The following is a 24,198-nucleotide window of genomic DNA, read 5'->3' as shown; positions in this document are numbered from 1 at the left end:
GCCAGGTGTGGTGGCTCACGCCTGTGATCCCAACACTTTGGGAGGCCAAGGCAGGTGGATTACCTGAGGTCAGGAGTTTGAGGCCAGCCTGGCAAACAGGGCGAAACCCCATCTTTACCAAAAATACAAAAATTATCCAGGTATGATAGTGGGCGCCTGGAATCCCACCTACTCGGGAGGCGGAGGCAGGAGAATTGCTTGAACCCGGGAGGCGGAGGTTGCAGAAAGCCAAAATCGGTCACTAAAAAAAAAAAGGAAGCAAATTCTATGGCTTGACATAGTGTAAGAGTTTATTTACTCAAGCTTGTTCAACCCACCTTATTTTGTTGTTGTTTTGGTTTTGTTTAGCAGCCTGAGGCCATGGCTTTTAGTTTCTGTCTCTACTGCTAAGTGGAAAAGAGGGATGAGGAAGGGGCTTTACTGGCCCAACCAGAAACAGAAACTAAAAAGCTATGACTGTGTTCTCTCCCTTGCACACCCCTGGTTCCATCGTGGTAGAAGCCAGGTCCGGAGGTGCCAGTGGGATGGGCAGAGCGGACGCTCGGGCTGCACAGGCAGGAGAGGATGATGGGAATTGCAAATGATCCAGAGACAGCGTGGGCCGGGCTTGTCCTCTGAGAACCAGGGACATGCTCTGGCCCTGAGCCCGCAAACTTGCACTCCCTAAAGCAAGATCCTCTTTCTCTTCCTAGCAAGGCTTCCACTCAATTGAAACCTAGATGATCCCTTGACGTGACCACCCAGGTTTACTCTGTCCCCAAGCGGGCTGGGGCCATTTCAGGTACATGGACCTTGGGTTTTTTATGGAGTTTCACTCTTGTTGCCCAGGCTGGAGAGCAGTGGTGTCATCTTGGCTCACTGCAACCTCCGCTTCCCGGGTTCAAGCGATTCTCCTGCCTCAGCCTCCCGAGTAACTGGGACTACAGGCAGCTGCTACCACACTCAGCTAATTTTAGTATTTTTAGTAGAGACAGGGTTTTGCCATGTCAGGCTGATCTCGAACTCTTGACCTCAGGTGATCCGCCCACCTCGGCCTCCCAGATTGCTGGGATTACAGGCAAGAGCCACCGTGCCCGGCCCCAGGTACACGGACGTTGGGAGCTGCCACCCTCCACGTGGCCCTCCGGCTTCAGCCCTAAGCTATGTGAAGAGGTCTCAGAACTGGGGTCTCGCTTTCCAAAGCAGATTCCTGCTCCCTGCTGCCAAGTTCTTCTTCACAGGAATGTTTTACTTCCGGCATGCCTGGGCCTCTAACACTTGCACAAATCCACTTGGCTGCCAAGGCTCCGCTCCCCTACTGAGAACTTACCTTCAGGTGGGGACTCAAACTCCAGCCTCTGCAGCTCTCGGGACCGGGGTAGAAACAAGCTTGAGGTGCTGAGAGGAGTGACCCACCTTCCTGACAAAGTCCGATCCTGAGCTTCTGCAAAGACACGAGGAAAACCCGAAATTACAATGACGCAGTGAGGCTCACATGAAAACATTAGCACACCTGTCACCTCAGCACTTTGGGAGGCTGAGGCAGGAGAATCGCTTGAGGCCAAGGAGTTTGAGACCAGCCTGGTCAACAAACACCCCACCTCTACAGGGGGAAGAGAAGACATGAGCAGGATACCTTTACCCCGATGGAGAGAAACCAATCGGTGGCAGAAGGGAAAGTCAGAAAGCCTGGAACACAAGACGGAGTCCATGCTGTTTCTGGCTTTGAAAATGGAGGGACCGGCTGGGTGCGGTGGCTCACGCCTCTAATCCCAGCACTTTGGGAGATCGAGACGGTGGATCGCCTGAGGTCAGGAGTTTGAGACCAGCCTGGCCAACATGGTGAAACTCCGTCTCTACTGAAAATACAAAAATTAGCCAGGTGTGGTGACGCCTGCCTGTAATCCCAGCTACCAGGGAGGCTGAGGCAGGAGAATCACTGCAACCCGGTAGGCAGAGGTTGCAGTGAGCCAAGCTCACACCACTGTACTCCAGCCTGGGTGACAGAGCGAGACTCTGTCTCAAAAAAAAAAAAAAAAAAAAAAATGGGGGACCCCGTTGGAAAGCAAGCTGGTGGGCTTAGGGAGCTGAGTGTGGCCCCCAGCTGACAGCCAGCAAGGAATCAGGGACCTGAGTCTTAAAACAGAATTCTGCAAACCACCTTAAATGCACTTGGAAGCAGATTCTTCCCAGAGCCTTCAGCTAAAAGCCCAGCCCCAGCCTACACGTTCCTTTGAGCCAGGGGCTACCTGGAGTGTGGAACCCATAGGCAAGGCCGCCAGAATTTCTGACCTCCCAAACTCTGTGTAAGTGGGTGTGGTTTTAGTCACCAAATGAGTGGCAATCTATCATACAACAATAGAAAATTACTACAGGCTAGGTGTAGTGGCTCACGCCTATAATCCTAGCACTTTGGGAGGCTGAGGCAAGTGGATCACTTGAGGTCAGGAGTTTGAGACCAGCCTGGTTAACATGGCGAAACCCTGTCTCTACTAAAAATACAAAAATTAGCCAGGCATGGTGGTGCATGCCTGTAATCCCAGCTACTTGGGAGGCTGAGGCATGAGAATCACTTGAACCCAGGAGGCAGAGGTTGCAGTGAGCCAGGATTGCACTGCTGCACTCCAGCCTGGGTGACAGAGTAAAACTCCATCTCAAAAAAAAAAAAAAAAAAAAAAAAAGCAAGCATAAAAGCAAACCTGAATATCAAAACAAAAATATATACATTGCATAGATCCCACTAACTCAAAAAACAATAAAATTAGAAAATAAAAAGAATGCAAACAAATATTTAAACCCCTAAATATGAAATGAATCCATACTTGAAAATATTCCCAAAGAAATACCAGGCCTATATGTTTTTTAGGAATTTTATCAAACTCTCTTCAAGACTTTTGCAATGTGTAGAAGTGGTTCATTCGGGTTTTCTATGTCAGTCAATTTTAGCAATTTACAATTTTCTACAAATATGTCTTACTTAATTTCAGATTTATGCCATTAAATGATTTATAGTAACATCTCATTTTTTAAAAATCTACTGGCCAGGCGCGGTGGCTCACGCCTGTAATCCCAGCACTTTGGGAGCCCGAGGCGGGTGGATCACCTCAGGTCAAGAGTTCGAGACCAGCCTGGTCAACATGGTAAAACCTTGTCTCTATTAAAACTGCAAAATAAAAAATTAGCTGGACATGGTGGCACATGCCTGTAGTCCCATCTACTCAGGGAGGCTGAGACAGAAGAACTGCTTCAACCCAGGAGGTGGAGGTTGCAGTGAGCCAAGATCATGCCACTGCACTCCAGCCTGGGCAACAGAGTGAGACTTCATCTCAAAAAAAAAAAAAAAAGCCCAGGCACGGTGGCTCACGCCTATAATCCCAGCACTTTGGGAGGCTGAGGCGGGCAGATTGCCTGAGGTCAGGAGTTCGAGACCAGTCTGGCCAACATAGTGAAACCTCATCTCTACTAAAAATACAAAAAAATTAGCCGGGCGTGGTGGCGTGTACCTGTAATCCCAGCTACTCCAGAGGCTGAGGCAGGGGAGTTGCTTGAACCAGGGAGATGGAGGTTGCGGTGGAGCCAAGATCGTGCCACCGCACTCCAGCCTGGGCGACAGAGCAAGACTCTGTCTCAAAAAAGAAAAGAAAAGAAAAGAAAATCTACTGTATCTGAAATGATCTTGTCTTCCATTCTAAAAATAGCTTATTTCTATTCTCCCTTGATCAGTGCAGACTGAAGTTTGTCTAATTTATTAGTTTTAAATACAAACCAAATTTTTTTGGGGAGGTGGTTTAAACAAATCCTTTCCAATAAATGATTTTAGCTTTTTTTTTTTTTTTTTTTTTTTTTTTTTTTTTTTTTTTTGAGACAGAGTCTCGCTTAGTCGCCCAGGCTGGAGTGCAATGGCGCGATCTCGGCTCACTGCAAGCTCCGCCTCCTGGGTTCACGCCATTCTCCTGCCTCAGCCTCCCGAGTAGCTGGGACTACATGCGCCCGCCGCCTCGCCCGGCTAATTTTTTGCATTTTTTTTTTTTTTTTTAGTAGAGACAGGGTTTCACCGTGTTAGCCAGGATGGTCTCGATCTCCTGACCTCGTGATCCGCCCGCCTCGGCCTCCCAAAGTGCTGGGATTAGAGGCGTGAGCCACCGCGCCCGGCCGTGATTTTAGCTTTTTAACTTTTTACTTGAGTGACTTGAGACTCAAAGGAAAGTTTCAAGAATAGTACAAAGAATTTCCAAATACCCTTCTCATCTAGATCTTCCAAATACTAACATTTTACCACATTTGTGCAGGCGGCTGGAGGGACTTCAGGGCTGATGAAAAACGTCCCACCACAAGGTGGCAGAGCACACACGAGCGGCACCTGGGCGAGGCTTTGTGCGGGCAGGAAGCCCCTCGTACTAGACGCCATCCCAGGGCTGTGGCATGGCTGGCATTCATTACCCAGAAGGAGAGGGGGCAGGGCCAGCTCCTGGGTATCTCTGAGAGCTTTAGGGTGTTTTTTTTTGTTTGTTTGTTTTGTTTTTTTGATATGGAATCTGACTCTGTCACCCAGTCTGGAGTGCAGTGGCACGATCTCCAACCTCTGCCTCCTGGGTTCAAGCGATTCTGCCTCAGCCTCCTAAGTAGCTGGGATTACAGGCCCCTGCCATCATGCCTGGCTGATTTTTGTATTTTTGTAGAGACACGGTTTCCCCATGTTGGCCAGGCTGGTCTTGAACTCCTGACCTCAGGTGATCTGCCTGCCTCAGCCTCCCAATGTGCTGGGGTTAAAGGCATGAGCCACCACGCCCAGCTAGCCTTGGGGTCTTGATAGTCACATGGTTTGTCTTATACATGGCCAGCAGATGTTAGGTGCATTTTCCCAGGTATGCACAGCAAGAGATCTCTAAATAACTACAAATCTGCATGTACTTGGGCTACCATTAAAACCACTGGGGCCAGGCATGGTGGCTCACACCTATAATCCCAGCACTCAGGAAGGCCAAGGCGAGAGGATCCCTTGAGCCCAGGAGTTCAAGGCCAGCCTGGGCAACATAGCGAGACCCCTGTCTCTATTAAAAAAATAAAACAGGCCAGGCGTGGTGGCTCACGCCTGTAATCCCAGCACTTTGGGAGGCCAAGGCAGGTGGATCACCTGAGATTAGGAGATCAAGACCAGCCTGGCCAACACTGTGAAACCCTGTCTCCACTGAAACTACAAAAATTAGCCGGGTGTGGTGGTGGGTGCCTGTAATCCCAGCTACTGGGGAGGCTGAGGCAGAAGAAACACTTGAACCCGGGAGGCAGAGGTTGCAGTGAGCCGAGGCAGTGCCACTGCATTCCAGCCTGGGCAACAGAGTAAGATTGTCTCAAAAAAAAAAAAAAAGAACATTACTCAATTTAGGTTTAATATCTCATGATTAGATTCAGGTGATACATTTGTGGCAGAAATTTCTTTTTTAACCTGCTCTATTTTTTTGTTTTAAGTGGAAAAACACTTTATTCCATAAAACAGAGTAAGTATTCCGCTCTTCTTCTTAATGTCTCCTCATATGCTTTTATCTTTGGGGGTTTGTGCTTTTTTTTCCTTTTTAAATGTCTTTTTCTGGGAGACACAGACTGGACAAATGGGGGTGGATGCTCCCTATTCTTTTTTCCATGCTAGCCACCTCAGCTGAATGTTATTACGTTTCACTTTTTATTTAATACATATATCAGGACTACAATAATAAGTTAAAAAGAAAAAGCTTAATTCTTGGAAAGGTTTTATTAAAACTAATAAAATAATTGGCTTGTATTTAAGATTAATAAAATCGACCAGAATCCAGGCAAAATTGAGCAAGAGAAGATATGAAAAAGACAATTTCAGATACGGTCAAGGTTTGATTTTTTTTTTATTTTTTGAGATAGGGTCTCACTCTGTTGCCCAGATGAGACTGCAGCGGCATACGCTTGACTCACTTAACCTCTACCTCCCAGGCTCAAGCGATTCTCTTGCCTCAGCCTCCTGATAGCTGGGATTACAGGCGTGTGCCGCTACTGTCCAGCTAATTTTTTTTTTGGGGTATTTTTAGTAGACACGGGGTTTCACCATGTTGGCCAGGCCAGTATCCAACTCCTGACCTCAAATGATCCACCCGCCTTGGCCTCCCAAAGTGCTGAGATTACAGGCGTGAGCCACAGCGCCTGGCAATGGTCGAGTTTTATAATTGTAAGATTACTATAAATAATTGCCACAAATTCAAAATTAAATGGGACACTTTCCTAGAAAATATAAATTACTAAAATTGGCAAACACAAAACCAGAATAAACTACTCAACATTAAGTGGATCCATCCTAAAAAATACAGCCATTGGAGAAACGTCAGGAATGTATTACATTCTACTCAAGATTTCTGCAATGTCCACCACTCAAAGTGAATTTATATCTAAAATATATGAAAAAAATGCTAAAAATAAGAAAAAGACAACCCCGAAAGAAATACAGGCAAAGGCGATGAACATACAAAGCAATCTTACACTGATTATGGCTACACTCCTGTCTAGTAAATAAACCAAAACATAGATATACAGAAATGTTGGCCGGGGGGGTGGCTCACACCTGTGATCCACTTGAGGTCAGGAGTTTAACACCAGCCTGCCCAACATGGGGAAACCCCGTCTCTACCAAAAATACAGAAATTAGCCATGTGTGGTGGTGGGCGCCTGTGATCCCAGTTACTCAGGAGGCGGAGGTTGCAGTGAGCCCAGATCGGGCCACTGCACTCCAGCCTGGGTGAAAAGAGACTCAACCCCCGCAAATAAAAGATATATAGCAATTTTAAGTTTCAGTTTAATCTCAGTGAGGGAGAGTACAAAGGGTCAACAGTATTTATGAGGTTTTAGTTCTGTAGAAAATCTGAACCCAGCATACTTTTTTTTTCCCCCACATCCATTCGGCTTAGAATGAAGTAAACTTTTGACATCTGCTCAATCTGGATCATGAGTACAAAGGTTTCTTTTTCTTTTACTTTGCTATGTATTTAGATCTCTTCTAATATTACTAATCAAAAATAGCAAAAAAGAATTACGGACATGTCATATGAAAAACCTCCTTCAGGCCGGGCAAGGTGGCTCACGCCTGTAATCCCAGCACTTTGGGAGGCCAAGGTGGGCGGATCACGAGGTCAGGAGTTCGAGATCAGCCTGACCAACATGGTGAAACCCTGTCTCTACTAAAAATACAATAATCAGCCGGCGTGGTGGCGCCTGCCAGTAATACCAGCTACTCAGGAGGCTGAGGCAGGAGAATTGCTTGAACCCGGGAGGTGGAGGTTGCAGTGAGCTGAGATAACGCCACTGCACTCCAGCCTCGGTGACAGAGTGAGACTCGGTCTCAAAAGAAAAGAAAAACCTCTTCCAATAAGACCCAAGGGAAACTCGTGGTAGAAAAACCACCACCACAAAAACATTTGGTCTTATCAAGATTTAAAACTACAGTACCAGTTTCATTCTTTCCCCAACTCAAGTCAGTTTCATCTTAAAAAAAAGCATCAAAGACAGACATCCTCCGCTAACTCCATCACCTCACACCACCCCGAGTGTTGCTCACCTTTCTTCACCAAGGGCTGGAAAAGAATAGTCTACATGGAACTGGCGCAGCTGCCGCCGCCTTCTCCAGTCTGCAACAGAGGTGCTGGCACTGTCTGGCCTTCATCAGGCGTCTCACATCTCCCTACTCAATTTTCTCACACCCTCGGTCCAACCCTCATAACTCTACTTCCTGCAGGGATGCTTTGACCAACACCCAAATATGATCGTGCCTCTGCCTTCAAGCACTGCATTTGCAGCTGGAGCAAGAGGGAGACCCCAGCCTTGGACCCTGCCAGTCAGCCCCCCACCCCGCCCCCAGCCTCACGGCCCCGGGTGCCTCCCGTGCCGAGTCCTCAGTGTCACCCATCATTACCCCTTAGGGATGCTCCTCACTGGTCCTGAAAGACCCTATTGCCCTTTCATCTGCAACATCTTATTTTTCTTTAAGTCCGACCTGAAGTCACTCCTTCCCCAGTTGAAACTGACCCTCCCTCCCCTGGGTGTCCATGCATCCTGATAGTTGGGGTAACTGACAGGGCCCCTACCCCTGGATCGCCCCCACGTTAACGTGACCAACACCTCCGTAGGACTGCATCCAACGAGGGACCCCAGCTCTTTGCTCCGCCAGATTGGACCCAGGTACTCAATATGTTTTGAATGAGCCCAGGCGCCTGAAATAACCCCTCCACACCCTGCCTTCGTTTCCCTCCTAGCTCAGTGCCCACCACTGGCTGCGATTGGAGGTCTATGAGCCAGGTTGGAGAGAAAGAAGGGGGTTACCCTCTGCAAGAGACGGGGACTTTCCCCAACAGCCCCCCTCTTCCCCCTAGAGACCCAGGCACCGGAGTGCAGTGGAGTTCAGGGAACTGGATGGGCAGAGAAGCTCCAGGGGAAGGGACGGCAACAAACCCACTCTTGGGGAAGAGTGGGGTCCCCTGTGCAGAGAACGAGCCCCCATCTCACCTGCGTCCAGGTGGTCACAGCGACAGGTGCCCTGCGCGAGCTTCCAAGGGACGGTGGGGTCCGAGGAGGCAGAGCTGCGGGGAGGGGCAGTGAGATAAGGGGCCAGCCGCTGCTCGGCACCCACTACCTGTAGCGTCCCCCAGCCCAACTCGGCAGCACCTGACAACCCGCGGACACGTCGGGAGGAGCCGCCCCAGGACCCCAGTGCAGTGCTGGCTCTGTAGCAGGTGGCTGCCGGCCACGCTCGCGCGCACTCAGCACAGCCCCATAGCCAGCGCGCCGCCCCTCCCACGTGTGTCTGAGGTGTCAGTCGCCGTGGGAACAGCCTGGGGTCCAGAAGTGCGCGCATTGCAGTCCCGCACCCCAAAACACTGCGTAAAAGAACTCCCCGGGACTACAACTCCCAGAACCCCCCACGACGCCATGCTTCCGGTTAGGCCACGCTGCACTTCCAGCCACAGCCGCGGCTGCAGTCACATGGGATGTGGCCACGGGCTGGCAAGGAATGGCGCCGTGGCTCTGGTGACACAGAGCTGGGGGTGAATGCGCCCTCTTACACGTCCCCCATGGCCAAGGGTGGCCCTCATGGGCCCCACGTGTCTGATCTGATCTGCCCCAAGCCCTGTTCCATCGTGTGGGGCGGGCTATGGCTGGCCCGAACTCGGAAGCCCCACCTGGGTCTGGCACTGCGCCTCCTTCCTAGAGTCTGTTGCCTGGGGAGCTCATCGTAAGAATTTTTATTTAGAGATGGAGTTTCGCTCCTTGACCAGGCTGGGGTGCAGTGGCACCATCTTGTCCCACTGCAACCTCTGCCTCCCGGGTTCAAGCGGTTCTCCTGCCTCAGCCTCCCTATTAGCTGGGATTACAGGCACCCGCCACCATGCCCAGCTAATTTTTTGTATTTTTAGTAGAGATGGGGTTTCACCATTGTGGCCAGACTGGTCTCGAACTGCTGACTTCAGGTGAACCGCCCACCTTGCCCTCCCAAAGTGCTGGGATTACAGGCGTGAGCCACCACGCCTACCCGAGAATTTTTAAGACTATGCTCTGGCTCTGTCGCCCAACTGGAGTGCAGCTGCACGATCACAGCTCACTGTAGCCTCCAACTCCTGGGCTCAAGCCATCCTCCCCCATCAGCCTCCCCAGTAGCTGAAACTGCAGGCCTGCACCACCATGCGGGCTAATTTTTTTTATTTTTTATTTTGTAAAGATTGGGTCTCCCTATGTTGCCCAGGCTAGACTTGAACGCCTGGGCTCAATGAATCCTCCTGCTAGGATTACAGGTGTGAGCCACAGTGCCTGGCTAAAAATTTTATTTTTATATTAAGGCCTATGCTTCAGTCCTCACGATAGTCCCCAAAACAGATGTCATGATTTCCATTTCATAGGCAAGGAGTGAGAGGTACCCCATCTAAATATTTACCTTGGAGGAACCCCTGCATAAACATGATGTCTGGGACCCAGGCATGGTGGCTTGCTCCTGTCATCCCAGATACTCGGGAGGCTGAGGCGGGAGGATCACTTGAGGTCAGAAGTCGAGGCTGCAGTGAGCCAGGATTGCTCCACTGCACTCTAGCCTGGGAAACAGTGAGACTCCCATCTCTTTTTTAAAAAAAATTTTACCTATAGGCCGGGCGTGGTGGCTGACGCCTGTAATCCCAGCACTTTGGGAGGTCAAGGCAAGTGGATCACTTGAGGTCAGGAGTTTGAGACCAGCCTGGCCAACATGGCTAAGTCTCATCTCTACTAAAAATACAAAGCTTGGCGTGGTGACCGGCACCTGTAATCCCATCTACTCAGGAGGCTGAGACAGGAGAATCACTTGAACCTGGGAGTGGACGTTGCAGTGAGCTGAGATCGTATCATTGCACTCCAGCCTCGGTGACAGAACAAGAATCCGTCTCAAAACAAACAAACAAACAAACAAACAAAAGCCCAGGCACGGTGGCTCACGTCTGTAATCCTAGTACTTTGGGAGGCTGAGGCAGGCGGATCACGAGGTCTGGAGTTTGAGACCAACCTGGCTGACATGGTGAAACCCTGTCTCTACTAAAAATACAAAAATTAGCCGGGCGCAGTGGTGAGTGTCTGTAATCCCAGTTACTCAGGAGGCTGAGGCAGAAGAATCACTTAAACTCAGGAGGCGAAGGTTGCAGTGAGCCAAGATCATGCCATTACACTCCAGCCTGAGCAACAGTGAGACTCCATCACAAAATAAAATAATTTAAAAAATAAATGTATTCAAAAGTTACAAAGTGAGAGTAAAAAAAATTTAATAAAGTTTAAAATGATGCTTTTTGTATGCTTGACCATTTGTACCTTTGAAGTTATTGTTTAAAACTTTGGGATATCCTAGTTTATATAACTTAGTAAATTAGAATTCCTGTTTTACAAGGTTAATGGAATTGCCTGTAAAGTTCAAACAAACAAGTATGATACTTGTCTAAAATTGATATTCCTTATGGTTTAATGTATCGTGGAGGGGGACACTGAATGTTTCTATGTGATTTTATTTGAAAATTACCAATGATCATTTTAGTTATTAACATGTTTAAACAGTAAGCTTCGTATCAATCTATTTTGAATTATTGGACACAGCCACTGAGACTTTTTAAAATTTACTCTTAGATCCAGCTTATGGTATTTTATTGTTTTGAGCCAGGGTTTCACTCTGTTGCCCAGGCTGGAGGGCAGTGGCATGATCACAGCTCACTGCAGCCTCAACCTCCCCAGGCTCAGGTGATCCTCCCACCTCAGCCTCCCGAGTAGCTGGAACTACAGGCATATGTCACCATGCCCAGTTAATCACGCTCTTTTTTGAGTGGGAGGAAAAACAATCCTTTTCTTTTATAACATGGGATTGCTTTTTTTTTTTTTTGAGACAGGTTGGAATGCTGTAGTGTGATCTGTAGCCTCGATCTCCAAAGCTCAAGAAATCCTCTCACCTCAGCCTCCTGAGGAGCTTGGGTCACAGGCACATGCTACCATGCCCAGCTAATTTTGTTCGTTTTTGTAGAGATGTGGTCTGTGTTCCCCAAGCTGGTCTTGAATTCCTGAGCTCAAGGGATCCTCCCATCTTAGCCTCCCAAAGTGCTGGGATTAAAGGCATGAGACACCATGCCCAGCCACCCAGCTGGCTTTTCCTTTTGTTTCTACAAAAAGATTTTGTGTCTTTGTAAAAGGTTCTGTATCTGGTTTCCTGCATCAGGTTTGGACATCAGGAATTGGAGTCCTTTGCACATTCAACTACATAGATTTCTACCTTGTAGCAGATTTCTACCTTGTGGTAGATTTCTACCTGCGGTTTCTACCGTGTGGTTCTAGAGAGAATTATAAACAGTAGGCCGGGCGCAGTGGCTCACGCCTGTAATCCCAGCACTTTGGGAGGCCGAGGCGGGCAGATCACAAAGTCAGGAGTTCGAAACCATCCTGGCTAACACGGTGAAACCCTGGCTCTACTAAAAATACAAAAAATTAGCCGGGTGTAGTGGTGTACACCTGTAATCCCAGTTACTGAGGAGGCTGAGGCAGGAGAATTGCATGAACCCGGCAGACAAAGTTTGCAGTGAGCCGAGATTGTGCCACTGCACTCCAGCCTGAGTGACAGTGCATGACTCCATCTCAAAAAAAAAAACAAATAAACAGTAGAAATAATCTCCATAAAAATGACTCATTTACAAATCTTGTGAGTGTAGACTCTTTTTAGAATAATCCTTTTGGGGCCGGGCACGGTTGCTCATGCCTGTAAACCCAACACTTTGGAAGGCCAAGGTGGATGGATCACCTGAGGTCAGGAGTTTGAGACCAGCTTGGCCAACATGATGAAACCCCGTCTCTACTAAAAATACAAAAATTAGCTGGGTGTGGTGGTGCATGCCTGTAATCTGAGCTACTCGGGAGGCTAAGGCAGGAAAACTGCTGAACCTGGGAGGCAGAGGTTGCAGTCAGCTGAGATTGCACCACTGCACTCCAGCCTGGGCAACAAAGCAAGACTCCGTCTCAGGAAAAAACAAATAATTATAATCCCCAGTGTTGGAGGTGGGTCTGGTGGGAGGTGACTGGATCATGGGGGTAGGTTTCCCCTGTCATACTGTACTCATGACAGTGAGTGAGTTATCACGAGAGCTGGTTGTTTAAAAGTGTGTAGCGCCTCCCGTCTTTCTCCCTCTTCCTCCTGCTCTGGCCCATGTAAGACATTCCTGCTTCCCCCTCACCTTCCGCCATGATTGTCAGTTTCCTGAGGCCTCCCCAGCCATGCTTCCTGTACAGCCTGCAGAACTGTGAGTCAATTAAACCTCTTTTCTTCATAAATCACCCACTCTCGGGTAGTTCTTCATAGCAGTATGAGAATGAACTAATACAAAGGGGTTGTGTCCTGGAACCAATCCCTTCCAAATATGAAGGGCTGGCTTTATTTTATTTTATTTTATTTCATTTATTTATTTTTTTTTTTGAGACGGAGTCTCACTCTGTCACCCAGGCTGGAGTGCAGTGGCCGGATCTCAGCTCACTGCAAGCTCCGCCTCCCGGGTTCACGCCATTCTCCTGCCTCAGCCTCCCGAGTAGCTGGGACTACAGGCGCCTGCCACCTCGCCCGGCTAAGTTTTTGTATTTTTAGTAGAGACGGGGTTTCACTGTGTTACCCAGGATGGTCTCGATCTCCTGACCTCATGATCCGCCCGTCTCGGCCTCCCAAAGTGCTGGGATTACAGGCTTGAGCCACCGCGCCCGGCCAGGCTTTATTTTATAGTGGTACAAAGGCTAGCACAGTGGCTCCCACCTGTAACCCCAGCACTTTGGGAGGCCAAGATAGAAAGATCGCCTGAACCTGGGAGGTTGAGGCTGCAGTGAGCTCTGATCACGCCACCGCACTCCAACCTGACCAACAGAGCAAGACCCTGTCTCAAGAAAAAGTAATAATAAGCTGGGGGAAGGGGCTCATACCTGTAATCCCAGCACTTTGGGAGGCCAAGGCGGGTGGATCACAAGGTCAGGAGTTCAAGATCAGCCTAGCCAACACGGTGAAACCCTGTCTCTACTAAAATACAAAAATCAGCTGGGTGTGGTGGCAGGCATCTGTAATCCCAGCTACTAGGGAAGCTGAGGCAGGAGAAGTGCTTGAACCCAGGAGGCAGAGATTGCAGTGAGCAGAGATGGCGCCACTGCCCTCTAGTTTGGGCAACAAATTGAGACTCCCACTCCAAAAAAAAAGAAAAAAAGAAAAAGTTTTCCTTCCCAATAAATTCATGGTTGCTATGAAACAGTAACAACAACAACAACAAATTAAATTCCTAGATCTATTTTTAGAGAGTTTTCCAACAATTTGTTTCTCTTTAATATTGATTAGCGTCACCAAAGATTTGTCTATCACTAGTTTATTTTTCCAAAGATAAAATCTTTGTTTATTAATTTTATTTTTTCCTCTCTTCCCTAGTAAGAGACAATAAAACTCTCACAGCTATCATCTTCTAATATCAAGATAACATGAAAACTCCTATAAAATGAATGGGAAGGGGAACATTCCAATTCGAATTACAGAACGAGAGCTGGAAACGTACGCAGCTCTATTATCTAGGACATGGATAAACCTGCTGTCAAGAGTCCCCACAATAAAAGGGCCCTAAAAATTACTGATAAAGCCGAACATGGTGGCTCATATCTGTAATCCCAGCATTTTGGAAGGCTGAGGTGGGTGGATCACTTGAGACCAGGAGTTCAAGACCACCCTGGCAACATAGTGAAAGCCTGTCTCTACTAAAAAATACAAAAATTGGCCGGGAGTGGTGGCTCACGCCTGTAATCCCAGCACTTTGGGAGGCCGAGGCAGGCAGACCATGAGGTCAAGAGATCAAGACCATCCTGGCCAACATGGTGAAACCCAGACTCTACTAAAAATGCAAAAATTAGCACCTGTAGTCCCAGCTACTCGGGAGGCTGAGGCAGGAGGATTGCTTGAACCCTGGGAGGCAGAGGTTGTAGTGAGCCAAGGTCGCGCCATTGCACTCCAGCCTGACCACAGAGTGAGACTCATCTCAAAGAAACAAAAACAAACAAAAAAAAATTGCCAGATGCGGTGGTGCACACCTGTAGTCCTAGCTATTTGGGAGGCTGAGGCAGGAGGATTGCTCGAACCCAGAAGGTGGAAGTTGCAGTGAGCCAAGATCATGCCACTAATTCCCAGCCTGGGCAACAGAGTGAGACTACCTCAAAAAAAAAGAAAAATCGCCAATGATTATTTCTCATGAAAAAAACCCATGTGGCTCCGAAGGAGTCAGAAAACTAGACTCCTAAATTAGTGCTCTAGCTGGGCTTGGTGGTTCACACCTGTAATCCCAGCACTTTGGGAGGCTACGGTGGGAGGATCAATTGAGCCCAGCTGAAGACCAGCCTGGGAAACATGGTAAGACATCATCTCTAAAAAACATTTTTCCTCACGCCTGTAATCCCAGCACTTTGGGAAGCCGAGGCGGGCGGATCATGAGGTCAGGAGATCAAGACCATCCTGGCTAACACGGTGAAACCCCGTCTCTAATAAAAATACAAAAAATTAGCCAGACGTGCTGGCAGGCGCCTGTAGTCCCAGCTACTCGGGAGGCTGAGGCAGAAGAAAGGCGTGAATCCGGGAGGCAGAGCTTGCAGTGAGCCGAGATTGTGCCACTGCACTCGAGCCTGGGCGACAGAGCGAGATTCCATCTCAAAAAAAAAAAAAAAAAAAAAAAAAAAAAAAAAATTTTTTTTTTTTTAAATTAGCCAGCCATGGTGACATGCACCTGTACTCCCAGCTACTCGGGAGGCTGAGATGGGAGGATTGCTTGAGCCTAGGAGGTCAAAGCACTACAATGAACCATGATCATGTCACTGCACTCCAGTCTGGGCAACAGAGCAAGACACTGTCTCAAAAACAAACAAACAAACAAACTGCTCTACCATCCCTAGAGCAGATATGGTTCAAGATGGCCACATCTGTATTTCAGCCAGCAGCAAGACGGGAAAAGGAAGGGGATAGGATGCCCCCCACCCCAACTTTTGTTTGTTTGTTTTTTGAGATGGAGTCTCGCTCTGTCACCCGGGCTGGAGTGCAGTGGTGGAATCTCAACTCACTGCAACCCCCTCCTCCTGAGGTCAAGCAATTCTCCTGCCTCAGCCTCCCAAGTAGCTGGGATTACAAGTGCCCGCCACCATGCCTGGCTGATTTTTGTGTTTTTAGCAGAAACAGGGTTTCACCATGTTGGCCAGGGTGGACTCGAACTCCTGACCTCAAGTGATCTGCCCACCTTAGCTTCACAAAGTGCTGGGATTACAGGCATGAGCCACCGTGCCCAGCCCGAATGCCCTTTCTTTTAAGAGCTTGATTCGGAAAAGGCACAAGTCACTTCTGCTCATATCCCATTGAACAGATCTCAGTCACACGGCCACCTCCATCTACAAAGAAGGCTGGAAAATGGAGTCTTCATTCTGGGAAGGCAACGTTCCCTAGCTAAAAATTGAAGGCTCTGTTGCATTAGAAGGAGAGAACAGATATTGAGAAATAACCAGAGGTCTCTACCACAGGGAAAAGATAGGATGCAGGGAATGCCAGCGGAAGAAGTGAAACAGACGAGTGATATTAACCACGAGTTCCCTCCCACCTGCGTTAAACTATGCATAGTGTTGAAATTAATGTATTCATTTTCTCCATTTCACCAGAGGATAAACCTTTGCTGTTCTAGGGATGGGAAAATAAATAATAAGCAGTAAGAGCTGCCTGGATATGCTGTATAAGGCTGGAGACAAGGGACTCTAATTGCCCTGCTTATTGGCTGGGCACGGTGGCTCACACCTGTAATCCCAACACTTTGGGAGGCTGAGGCAGACCTCACCTGAGGTCAAGAGTTCAAAACCAGCCTGGCCAACAGGTGAAACCCTGTTTCTACCAAAAAAAATAGAAAAATAAGCCAAGTCTGGTGGTGGACGCCTCTAGCCCTACCTATTCAGGAGGCCGAGACAGGCGAACTGCTTGAACCTGGGAGGCAGAGGTTGCGCAGTGAGTCAAGACTGTGCCACTGCACTGCAGCCTGGGTGACAGAGCAAGACTCCATCTCAAAGAAAAGTAATAAGAAATAATAAAAATACAAAAGTTAGCTGGACGTGGTGGTGCATGCCTGTTGTCCCAGCTACTCGGGAGGCTGAGGCAGGAGAATTGCTTGAACCCAGGAGGTGGAGGTTAGAGTGAGTCAAGATCACACCACTGCATTCCACAGAGTGAGACTCTGCCTCAAAAAAACAAAACAAAAAAAATATATATGTATATATATATTGCTGCGCTTATAGAAGTTCATTTTTTCCATTTCCTTGAAAAGCAGAATAAACCTATGTTGTAATAAATCGATGTAAAACATAAAGTATCATCCTGCTACTATGCAATCATATAAAATCATACTAAGACATTCACATGTAATATGATTATTAATATCGTTGGTCCCACCTACTGGGGAGGCCGAGGCAGGAGAATCACTTGAACCTGGGAGGCAGAGGCTGCAGTGAGCAGAGATTGTGCCACTGCACTCCAGCCTGGGAGACAGAGCGAGACTCCATCTCAAAAACAAACAAACAGACAAAAACACCCTTAGGTAATGATCACCAATGACTGCTGACATCTTTAAAAAAAAAAAAAAAAAAAAGAAAACCAGACATCTTGTCCATCTATATGGCTGTACACGACATCACCTATGAGTAATCCTGGAAAAAAAAAAAGAAGAACTTGAATCTACGCCTCTTGATCTAATTAAGAAATTACAGGACACACAAGGGCAGCAGAAAAATATGTCAAATGATACCACAATGAGACAATCTGCAAAATCCAGGGTGTAAGAAATTCTGCACTTTTTTCTACAAATCAAATGCAGAGAGAGGGAGGGAGGAAAGGAAGAGAGGGAGAAGGAATCCATGGATCACAAGAGAATGAAGGAACATATCACTGGTGATGTATGGATCCTATTATCTAAACAAGAGCTCACTGAACTTTCCAATTCATGTGCTTCCCCTTGTTAACTGCACTGGCTCATCCCAGGTCTTCTGTGCCATCCTGTTTCCCAGTCTCTGCTGCGACAAAAATAGCGATAGGAAAAATGGCATTTTATCAGGGGCCATGTACTGGGAAAATGCTTAACATTGTCTCCATGGTTTGATATTTTATATATATATATAATGGATACATATATTTATGTAATATAATAATACATTTGTATGTAAATATAAAAATATGGATACATAAAATATGAATATAAAATAGGCCAAGCGTGGTGGCTCACGCCTGTAATCTCAGCACTTTGGGAGACCAAGGTAGGTGGATCATCTGAGGTCAGGAGTTCGAGACCAGCCCAGCCAACATGGTGAAACCCCTGTCTCTACTAAAAATGCAAAAATTAGCTGGGTGTGGTGGCGGGTACCTGTAATTCCAGCTACTCAGGAGGCTGAGGCAGGAGAATTGATTCAACCAGGAGGTGGAGGCTGCAGCGAGCTGAGATCACACCATTGCACTCCAGCCTGGGTGACAGAGTAAGACTCTGTCTCAAAAATATATACATATATATTATATATATGCATATGTAATATGAAATATGTTATTTATATGTAATACATTGCATATATTTATATGTAATATAAAAATATATAAATACAAAACTATATAAATTACAAAATATATTTTATATAATATGGTTTGTATATTACATATTATATAAAATATAAATATATAAAATGTTTTTATATATAAAGATTTTTATATCATATAGTTTATAAACGTATATTTTATATCATATATAAATGTAACAGACAAATCTTTTTTTTTTTTTTTTGAGACAGTCTTGCTCTGTCGCCCAGGCTGGAGTGCAGTGGCACGATCTCGGCTCACTGCAAGCTCTGCCTCCTGGATTCACACCATTTTCCTGCCTCAGCCTCCTGAGTAGCTGAGACTACAGGCACCTGCCACCACGCCCGGCTAATTTTTTGTATTTTTAGTAGAAACGTGGTTTCACTGTGTTAGCCAGGATGGTCTTGATCTCCTGACCTCATGATCTGCCCGCCTCAGCCTCCCAAAGTGCTGGGACTACAGGTGTGAGCCACTGTGCTCGGCCACTTTTTTTTTGAGACAGTCTCGCTCTGTCACCCAGGCTAGAGTGCAGTGTGGCAATCTGGGCTCAGGGCAGCCTCTGTCTCCCAGGTTCAAGTGATCTCCCCACTTCAGTCTCCCAAGTAACTAGGATTATAGACATGTGTCACCATACCTGGCTAAGTTTTTTTGTTTTTTTTTTGAGACAGTCTTGCTCTGTCGCTCAGGCTGGAGTGCAGTGCCGTGATCTTGGCTCATTTCAACCTCTGTCTCCCAGGTTCTAGCGATTCTCCTGCCTCAGACTCCCGAGTAGCTGGGACTACAGGGGCCCGCCACCACACCCAGCTAATTGTTGTATTTTTAGTAGAGATGAGGTTTCACCATGTTGGCCGGGACCGTCTCAATCTCTTGACCTGGTGATCTGCCCGCCTCAGACTCCCAAAGTACTGGGATTACAGGTGTGAGCCACTGTGCCTGGCCATTTTTTTGTATTTTTAGTAGAGAAGGGGTTTCACCATGTTGGCCAGGCTGGTCTTGAACTCCTGACCTCGAGTGATCTGTGTACCTCAGCCTCCCAAAGTGCTGGGATTACTGGAGTAAGCCATCGTGCTGGGCCTATAATACATATTATATATTACAGATAAATAATACATTTTTATCTTACAATGTTTTCCTTTTCACTTTTTAGAGGCAGGGTCTCACTCTGTTGCTCACGCTGGAGTACAGTGGCACGGTCAAAGCTCACTGCAGCCTCGACTTTCTGGACTCAAGAGATCCTCCCACCTCAGCCTACCAAGTAGCTGGGACTATAGGCACACACCACCATGCCTGGCTAATTTGTGTATCTTTTGTAGAGACAGGGTTTCACTCTGTTGCCCAGGCTGGTCTTGCACTCCGGGCTTCAAGCAATCCTCCTGCCTCAGACTCCCGAAGTGCTGGGACTGCAGGTGTGAGCCACCAAGATGAATTTCTTCATTCCCCAAAAATAGAAGCCATGGAGGCTTCTGCCTGGTGGCTGCCAATATTTTTTCACCAACAACCACCCCCCTAGCCTTTTGTTTGTTTGTTTGTTTACATCATAAGGCAGCCTCCTGTCTCCTCTGCAGAGCACCTATTTCACATTTGTATACAGGACACCTCCAGTGAGCTTTGTCCCCTCGTGGTAGCCCTGACAGCAACTAACCCTGTTCTGCTCCTGCGGAAACTGTAGCCCAGATTGTTTAGTCAATGTTCAGTAAGTTAGTGACCAGGTAGTGTATTAGTCCATTCTCACGCTGCTATAAAGAAATACCCGAAGGCCAGGTACGGTGGCTCACGCCTGTAATCTCAGCACTTTGGGAGGCCGAGCAGGTGGATCACGAAGTCAGGAGATCAAGACCGTCCTGGCTAACACAGTGAATCCCCATCTCTACTAAAAATACAAAAAATTAGCCAGGTGTGGTGGTGGGTGCCTGTAGTCCCAGCTACTCGGGAGGCTGAGGCAGGAGAATGGTGTGAACCCGTGAGTCAGAGCTTGCAGTGAGCCGAGATCGCGCCACTGCACTCCAGCCTGGGTGACAGAGCAAGACTCCATCTCAAAAAAAAAAAAAAAAAGAAAGAAAGAAAAGAAAATACACAGTGGCTCACGGCTATAATCCCAGCACTTTGGGAGGCCAAGTCAGGCAAATCACCTGAGGTCGGGAGTTCAAGACCAGTATGGCTAACATGGTAAAACCCTATCTCTACTACAAATACAAAAATTAACCAGGCATAGTGGCGGGTACCTGTAATGCCAGCTACTCCAGAGACTGAGGCAGGAGAATCACTTGAACCCAGGAGGCGGAGGTTGCAGTGAGTTGAGATCATACCACTGCATTCCAGCCTGGGCAACAGAGTGAGACTCGGACTCAAAAACAAACAAACAAAATTAAAAAAAAAAAAAAGAAATAAACCAGAGACTGGGCAATTTATGAAAGAAAGAGGTTTAATTGACTCACAGTTCCACATTGCTGGGAAGGCCTCAGGAAAATTACTATCATGGCAAAAGGCAAAGGAGAAGCAGGCACCTTCTTCTCAGGAGGCTGGATAGAGTGAGTGCAAGCAGGGGAAATGCCAGTGCTTATAAAACCATCAGATACCTCAAGACTCACTCACTTTCACGAGAGCAGAATGGGGGAAACTGCCCCCATGATCCGATTACCCCACCTTGACACTTGGGGATTATGGGATTACAATTCAAGATGAGATTCTGGGTGGGGACCCAAACCCTAACCATATCAGGAAAGGATGAGAAATCTGCTTCCCAAACTCCTACTCCAATGCTGTGCCCTCTGGACACTATGTCCCAGTCCTGGAAGGAAGGAGGACAAGAAACTCAGACGGCCTGGACTGAGGGCAAAGGAGGGTGAGGCTGGCACTGACATCCTCAGAGGCCCCTGCAGGGTCATGTATATGAAACCCAAGCCCAAGCTTCATGCCCTGTCCCCAACAAGCAGGAAACGCACATTGTAGCAAATGCTAAGCCAGCTCTCTAGCATGTGAAACAGGCTCGTCCAGAGACAGGAGAGGGCTGCTCTCTCTCTGCCTAGTCTGAAGCAAAAATACTAACTCTTTTCTCCAGTTAGTATTTTTGGACTGCGGTTGACCTCGGGTAACTGAAACTGTTAATAAGAGGGGAGACAATCGTAATTTAACACTCCACTCTTGGTGGGGCGCTGTGGCTCAGGCCTGCAATCCCAGCACTTTGGGAGGCTGAGGTGGGAGGATCACTTGAGGCCAGGAGTTCCAGACCAGCCTGTGCAACATAGCGACATCCCATCTCTACAAAAAATTTAAAAATTAGCCAGGCATGGTGATGTGTGCCTGTTGTCCCAGCTACTTGGGAGGCTGAGCGGGGAGGATTGCTTGAGCAAACCTCCTCCAAACCATGAGTTCAAGACTGCAGTGAGCTATGATTACACCACCGCACTCCAGCCTGTGCAACAGAGTCAGACTGTCTTAAAATAATCAGTAAACAGGCCGAGCATGGTGGCTCACGCCTGTAATCCTAGCACACTGGGAAGCTGAGGCGGGAGGATCATCACATTCCCACTTCTATCCTCATCGCCCATCCCTCACCTCCCTTCTCATCCTAAAAGGGCTGAAGGATTGCTTTTATTGATGAAATTACATTGTCTGCGAACACATGGAGCCTAAGTATGCAGTTTAATGGGTTTAGACACCCATGTAACTGAAATCCAATCAGGATGCAGAAGTGTCCATGCTCCCAGAAAGTTCCTTCATGTCTCTTTTTACTCAATCCCCTTCCCCCTTGGTCTGGAAATGTGAAAGGTTCTGATTCTTCCCGGAGCACCCACATTTTCTGGGTCTCTCTGCCAGCCAGTGGCTCTGGGCAAGCCATTCGTCCATCAGACCGTTAGGTCCCTGTGAAACAGCCGTCACTGGCCACTTCCCTGAAGACACAAGTCATCATGCTGTCCACTTTGCTGGCTGTCACCGTGCGGTCACCCAGGTCAAGCAGCAACAGCAAGTATATGTTTTTTTCTTTTTTAAAAACTTCCTCTGGCTGGTGCAATGGTTCACACCCATAATCCCAGCACTTTGGGAGGCTGAGGCAGGTGGATCACCTGAGGTCAGGAGTTCGAGCACTGGCCAAGATGGTGAAAAAAAAAAAAAATTAGCTGGTTGTGGTGGCACATGCCTGTAATCCCAGCTACTTGGAAGACTGAGGCAGGAAAATCACTTGAACCCAGGAGCCAGAGGTTGCAGTGAGCTGAGATCACGTCATTGTACTCCAGTCTGGACAACAGAGTGAGACTCCATCTCAAAAAAAAAAAAAGAAAAGAAAAAGAAAATAAATGGCAAACTTCCTCTAAAACTTCCCACACAAAGCTTATTTTTCCTTCTCTGTCTGTACCCGAGACCTCATGCTCAGTTCATCCATGGCAAAGCCAGCCCTGATGGAAAGGGTGAGGATGCCTGTAATTACCTTAGCAACAGAACATGTGGTGCATTTGAATCATATCATCTCATCCCTATAGCAACAGAGAATCTCAGAATTACGGTGCTTTGGAGCCAAGTGGCAACAGCACTGAGTCCAACCTCTTAGATTAAAACGAAACCCAACAGAAACAAACAAACAAAAAAAGTCTTTTACCATTCAGATAGCTTTCATAGCCTTGTACCTATTTTTTGTTGTTGCTTGGAAATACAATGGAACTTTGATACCAACAAGATAGCAGGGAATATCCACTTGGGCTGCTGGGCTTTTGGCTGATTTAATCAGAGGCTTTGTCCTATGTCATTAGGAATAAAAAATAATTTTTTGATTGATCGAGGAAGAGAGAGTTGGCCAGGGATGAACGTAGAGATGTTGATATCAGAGACCACAGAGCTGTGGCAAGAATTCCTCATTTATTTAACATGTCTTCGTGAGATTGCACCATTCTCTGCCTCTGAGGTCGGCGTGCAAAAATGACTTCCTCTTTTATCAGCTGGGGGCTGTAAAGGGGAAATATCTGCCGGGCGCAGTGACTCACGCCTGTAATCCCAGCACTTTGGGAGGCTGAGACAGGAGGATCACGAGGTCAGGAGACCAAAACAATCCTGCCTAATGCAGTGAAACCCCGTCTCTACTAAAAATACAGAAAAATAGCCGGGTGTGGTGGCGGGCGCCTGGAGTCCCAGCTACTCGGGAGGCTGAGGCAGGAGAATCGCTAGAACCCGGGAGGCAGAGCTTGCAGTGAGCCGAGATTGCACCACTGCACTCTAGCCTGGGCGACAGAGCGAGATTCCATCTCAAAAAAAAAAAAAAAAAAAAGGGAAATATGTTGTCTGCAGTCTCCTGACACCAACTCCTGGCCTCAAGGAAGTTCTCCAGGGCAGAGGGCAACAATATGAAATGTAAACATGGGATGTGGGGAGGTTCGGTACCTCATCCTGATACCGGCTCTACCTTTTGGATGCATCGTGGTCTAATTCAAAACCATGAACTCGGGAACAGGGGATATCTCAGTAGCCTCCTTGGGAACATGCTTCAAGCTGAGATCAACAGAGCAGGGGGCATTGGAGGCTGTGCTTCAAAGATGAATGGGGGCCAGGAGCGGAGGCTGATGCGTGTAATCCCAGCACTGTGGGAGGCCGAGGCAGGAGGATCACTTGAGCCCAGAAGTTTGAGACCCACCTGGGGCAACATGGTGAAACCCTGTCTCTACAAAAAATTAGCCAGGCATGGTGGCACATGCCTGCACTCCCAGATACCCAGGAGGCTGATATGGGAGGAGAATCTGAGCCCGGGAGGTCAAAGCTATAGTGAGTCTTAACTGAGCCACTGCACTCCAGCCTGGGCGAGTGAGACCTTGTCTCAAAAACAAAACAAAACAAAACAAAACAAAATCTTAAAAAAATAGACGGGGGGCCAGGCGTGCTAGCTCATGCCTATAATCTCAGTACTTTGGGAGGTCGGGGCGGGAGGATTACCTGAGGTCAGGAGTTCAAGACCAGCCTGGCCAATGCAGTGAAACCTTGTCTCTACTAAAAATACAAAAAAATTAGCTGGGCATGGTGGCACGTGCCTGTAGTCCTGGCTACTCAGGAGGTTGAGGCACAAGAATCGCTTGAACCCAGGTGGTGGAGGT

At 47.6% G+C, this 24,198-nt stretch overlaps 1 protein-coding gene across 21 annotated transcripts in view; it reads right to left on the bottom strand.

Annotated features, from left to right (window-relative positions):
• The window catches only part of LOC102138097 (uncharacterized), an 82,093-nt gene that overhangs the window by 33,833 nt on the left and 24,062 nt on the right, over nt 1-24,198 (bottom strand). For 16 of the 21 annotated variants that reach the window (XR_012432190.1, XR_012432192.1, XR_012432195.1 and 13 more), the window contains exons 1-2: nt 8,494-8,891; nt 1,310-1,423 (exon numbers count right to left, since the gene is read on the bottom strand). Coding sequence is in view for 5 of the 21 variants with exons in the window: in XM_074034390.1 (XP_073890491.1) it covers nt 1,310-1,423; nt 8,494-8,842 (463 nt within the window). In the remaining 16 variants the exon portion in view is untranslated. Of the gene's footprint in view, nt 1-1,309; nt 1,424-8,493; nt 8,892-24,198 lie in introns of those variants that run through there. The other 5 variants (XR_012432196.1, XR_012432199.1, XR_012432197.1 and 2 more) reach the window with 1 other exon arrangement.

This window comes from Macaca fascicularis, chromosome 3 (assembly GCF_037993035.2).
Source record: "Macaca fascicularis isolate 582-1 chromosome 3, T2T-MFA8v1.1".
Taxonomy (NCBI): domain Eukaryota; kingdom Metazoa; phylum Chordata; class Mammalia; order Primates; family Cercopithecidae; genus Macaca; species Macaca fascicularis.
This window is presented reverse-complemented; position numbering and strand designations above follow the sequence as displayed.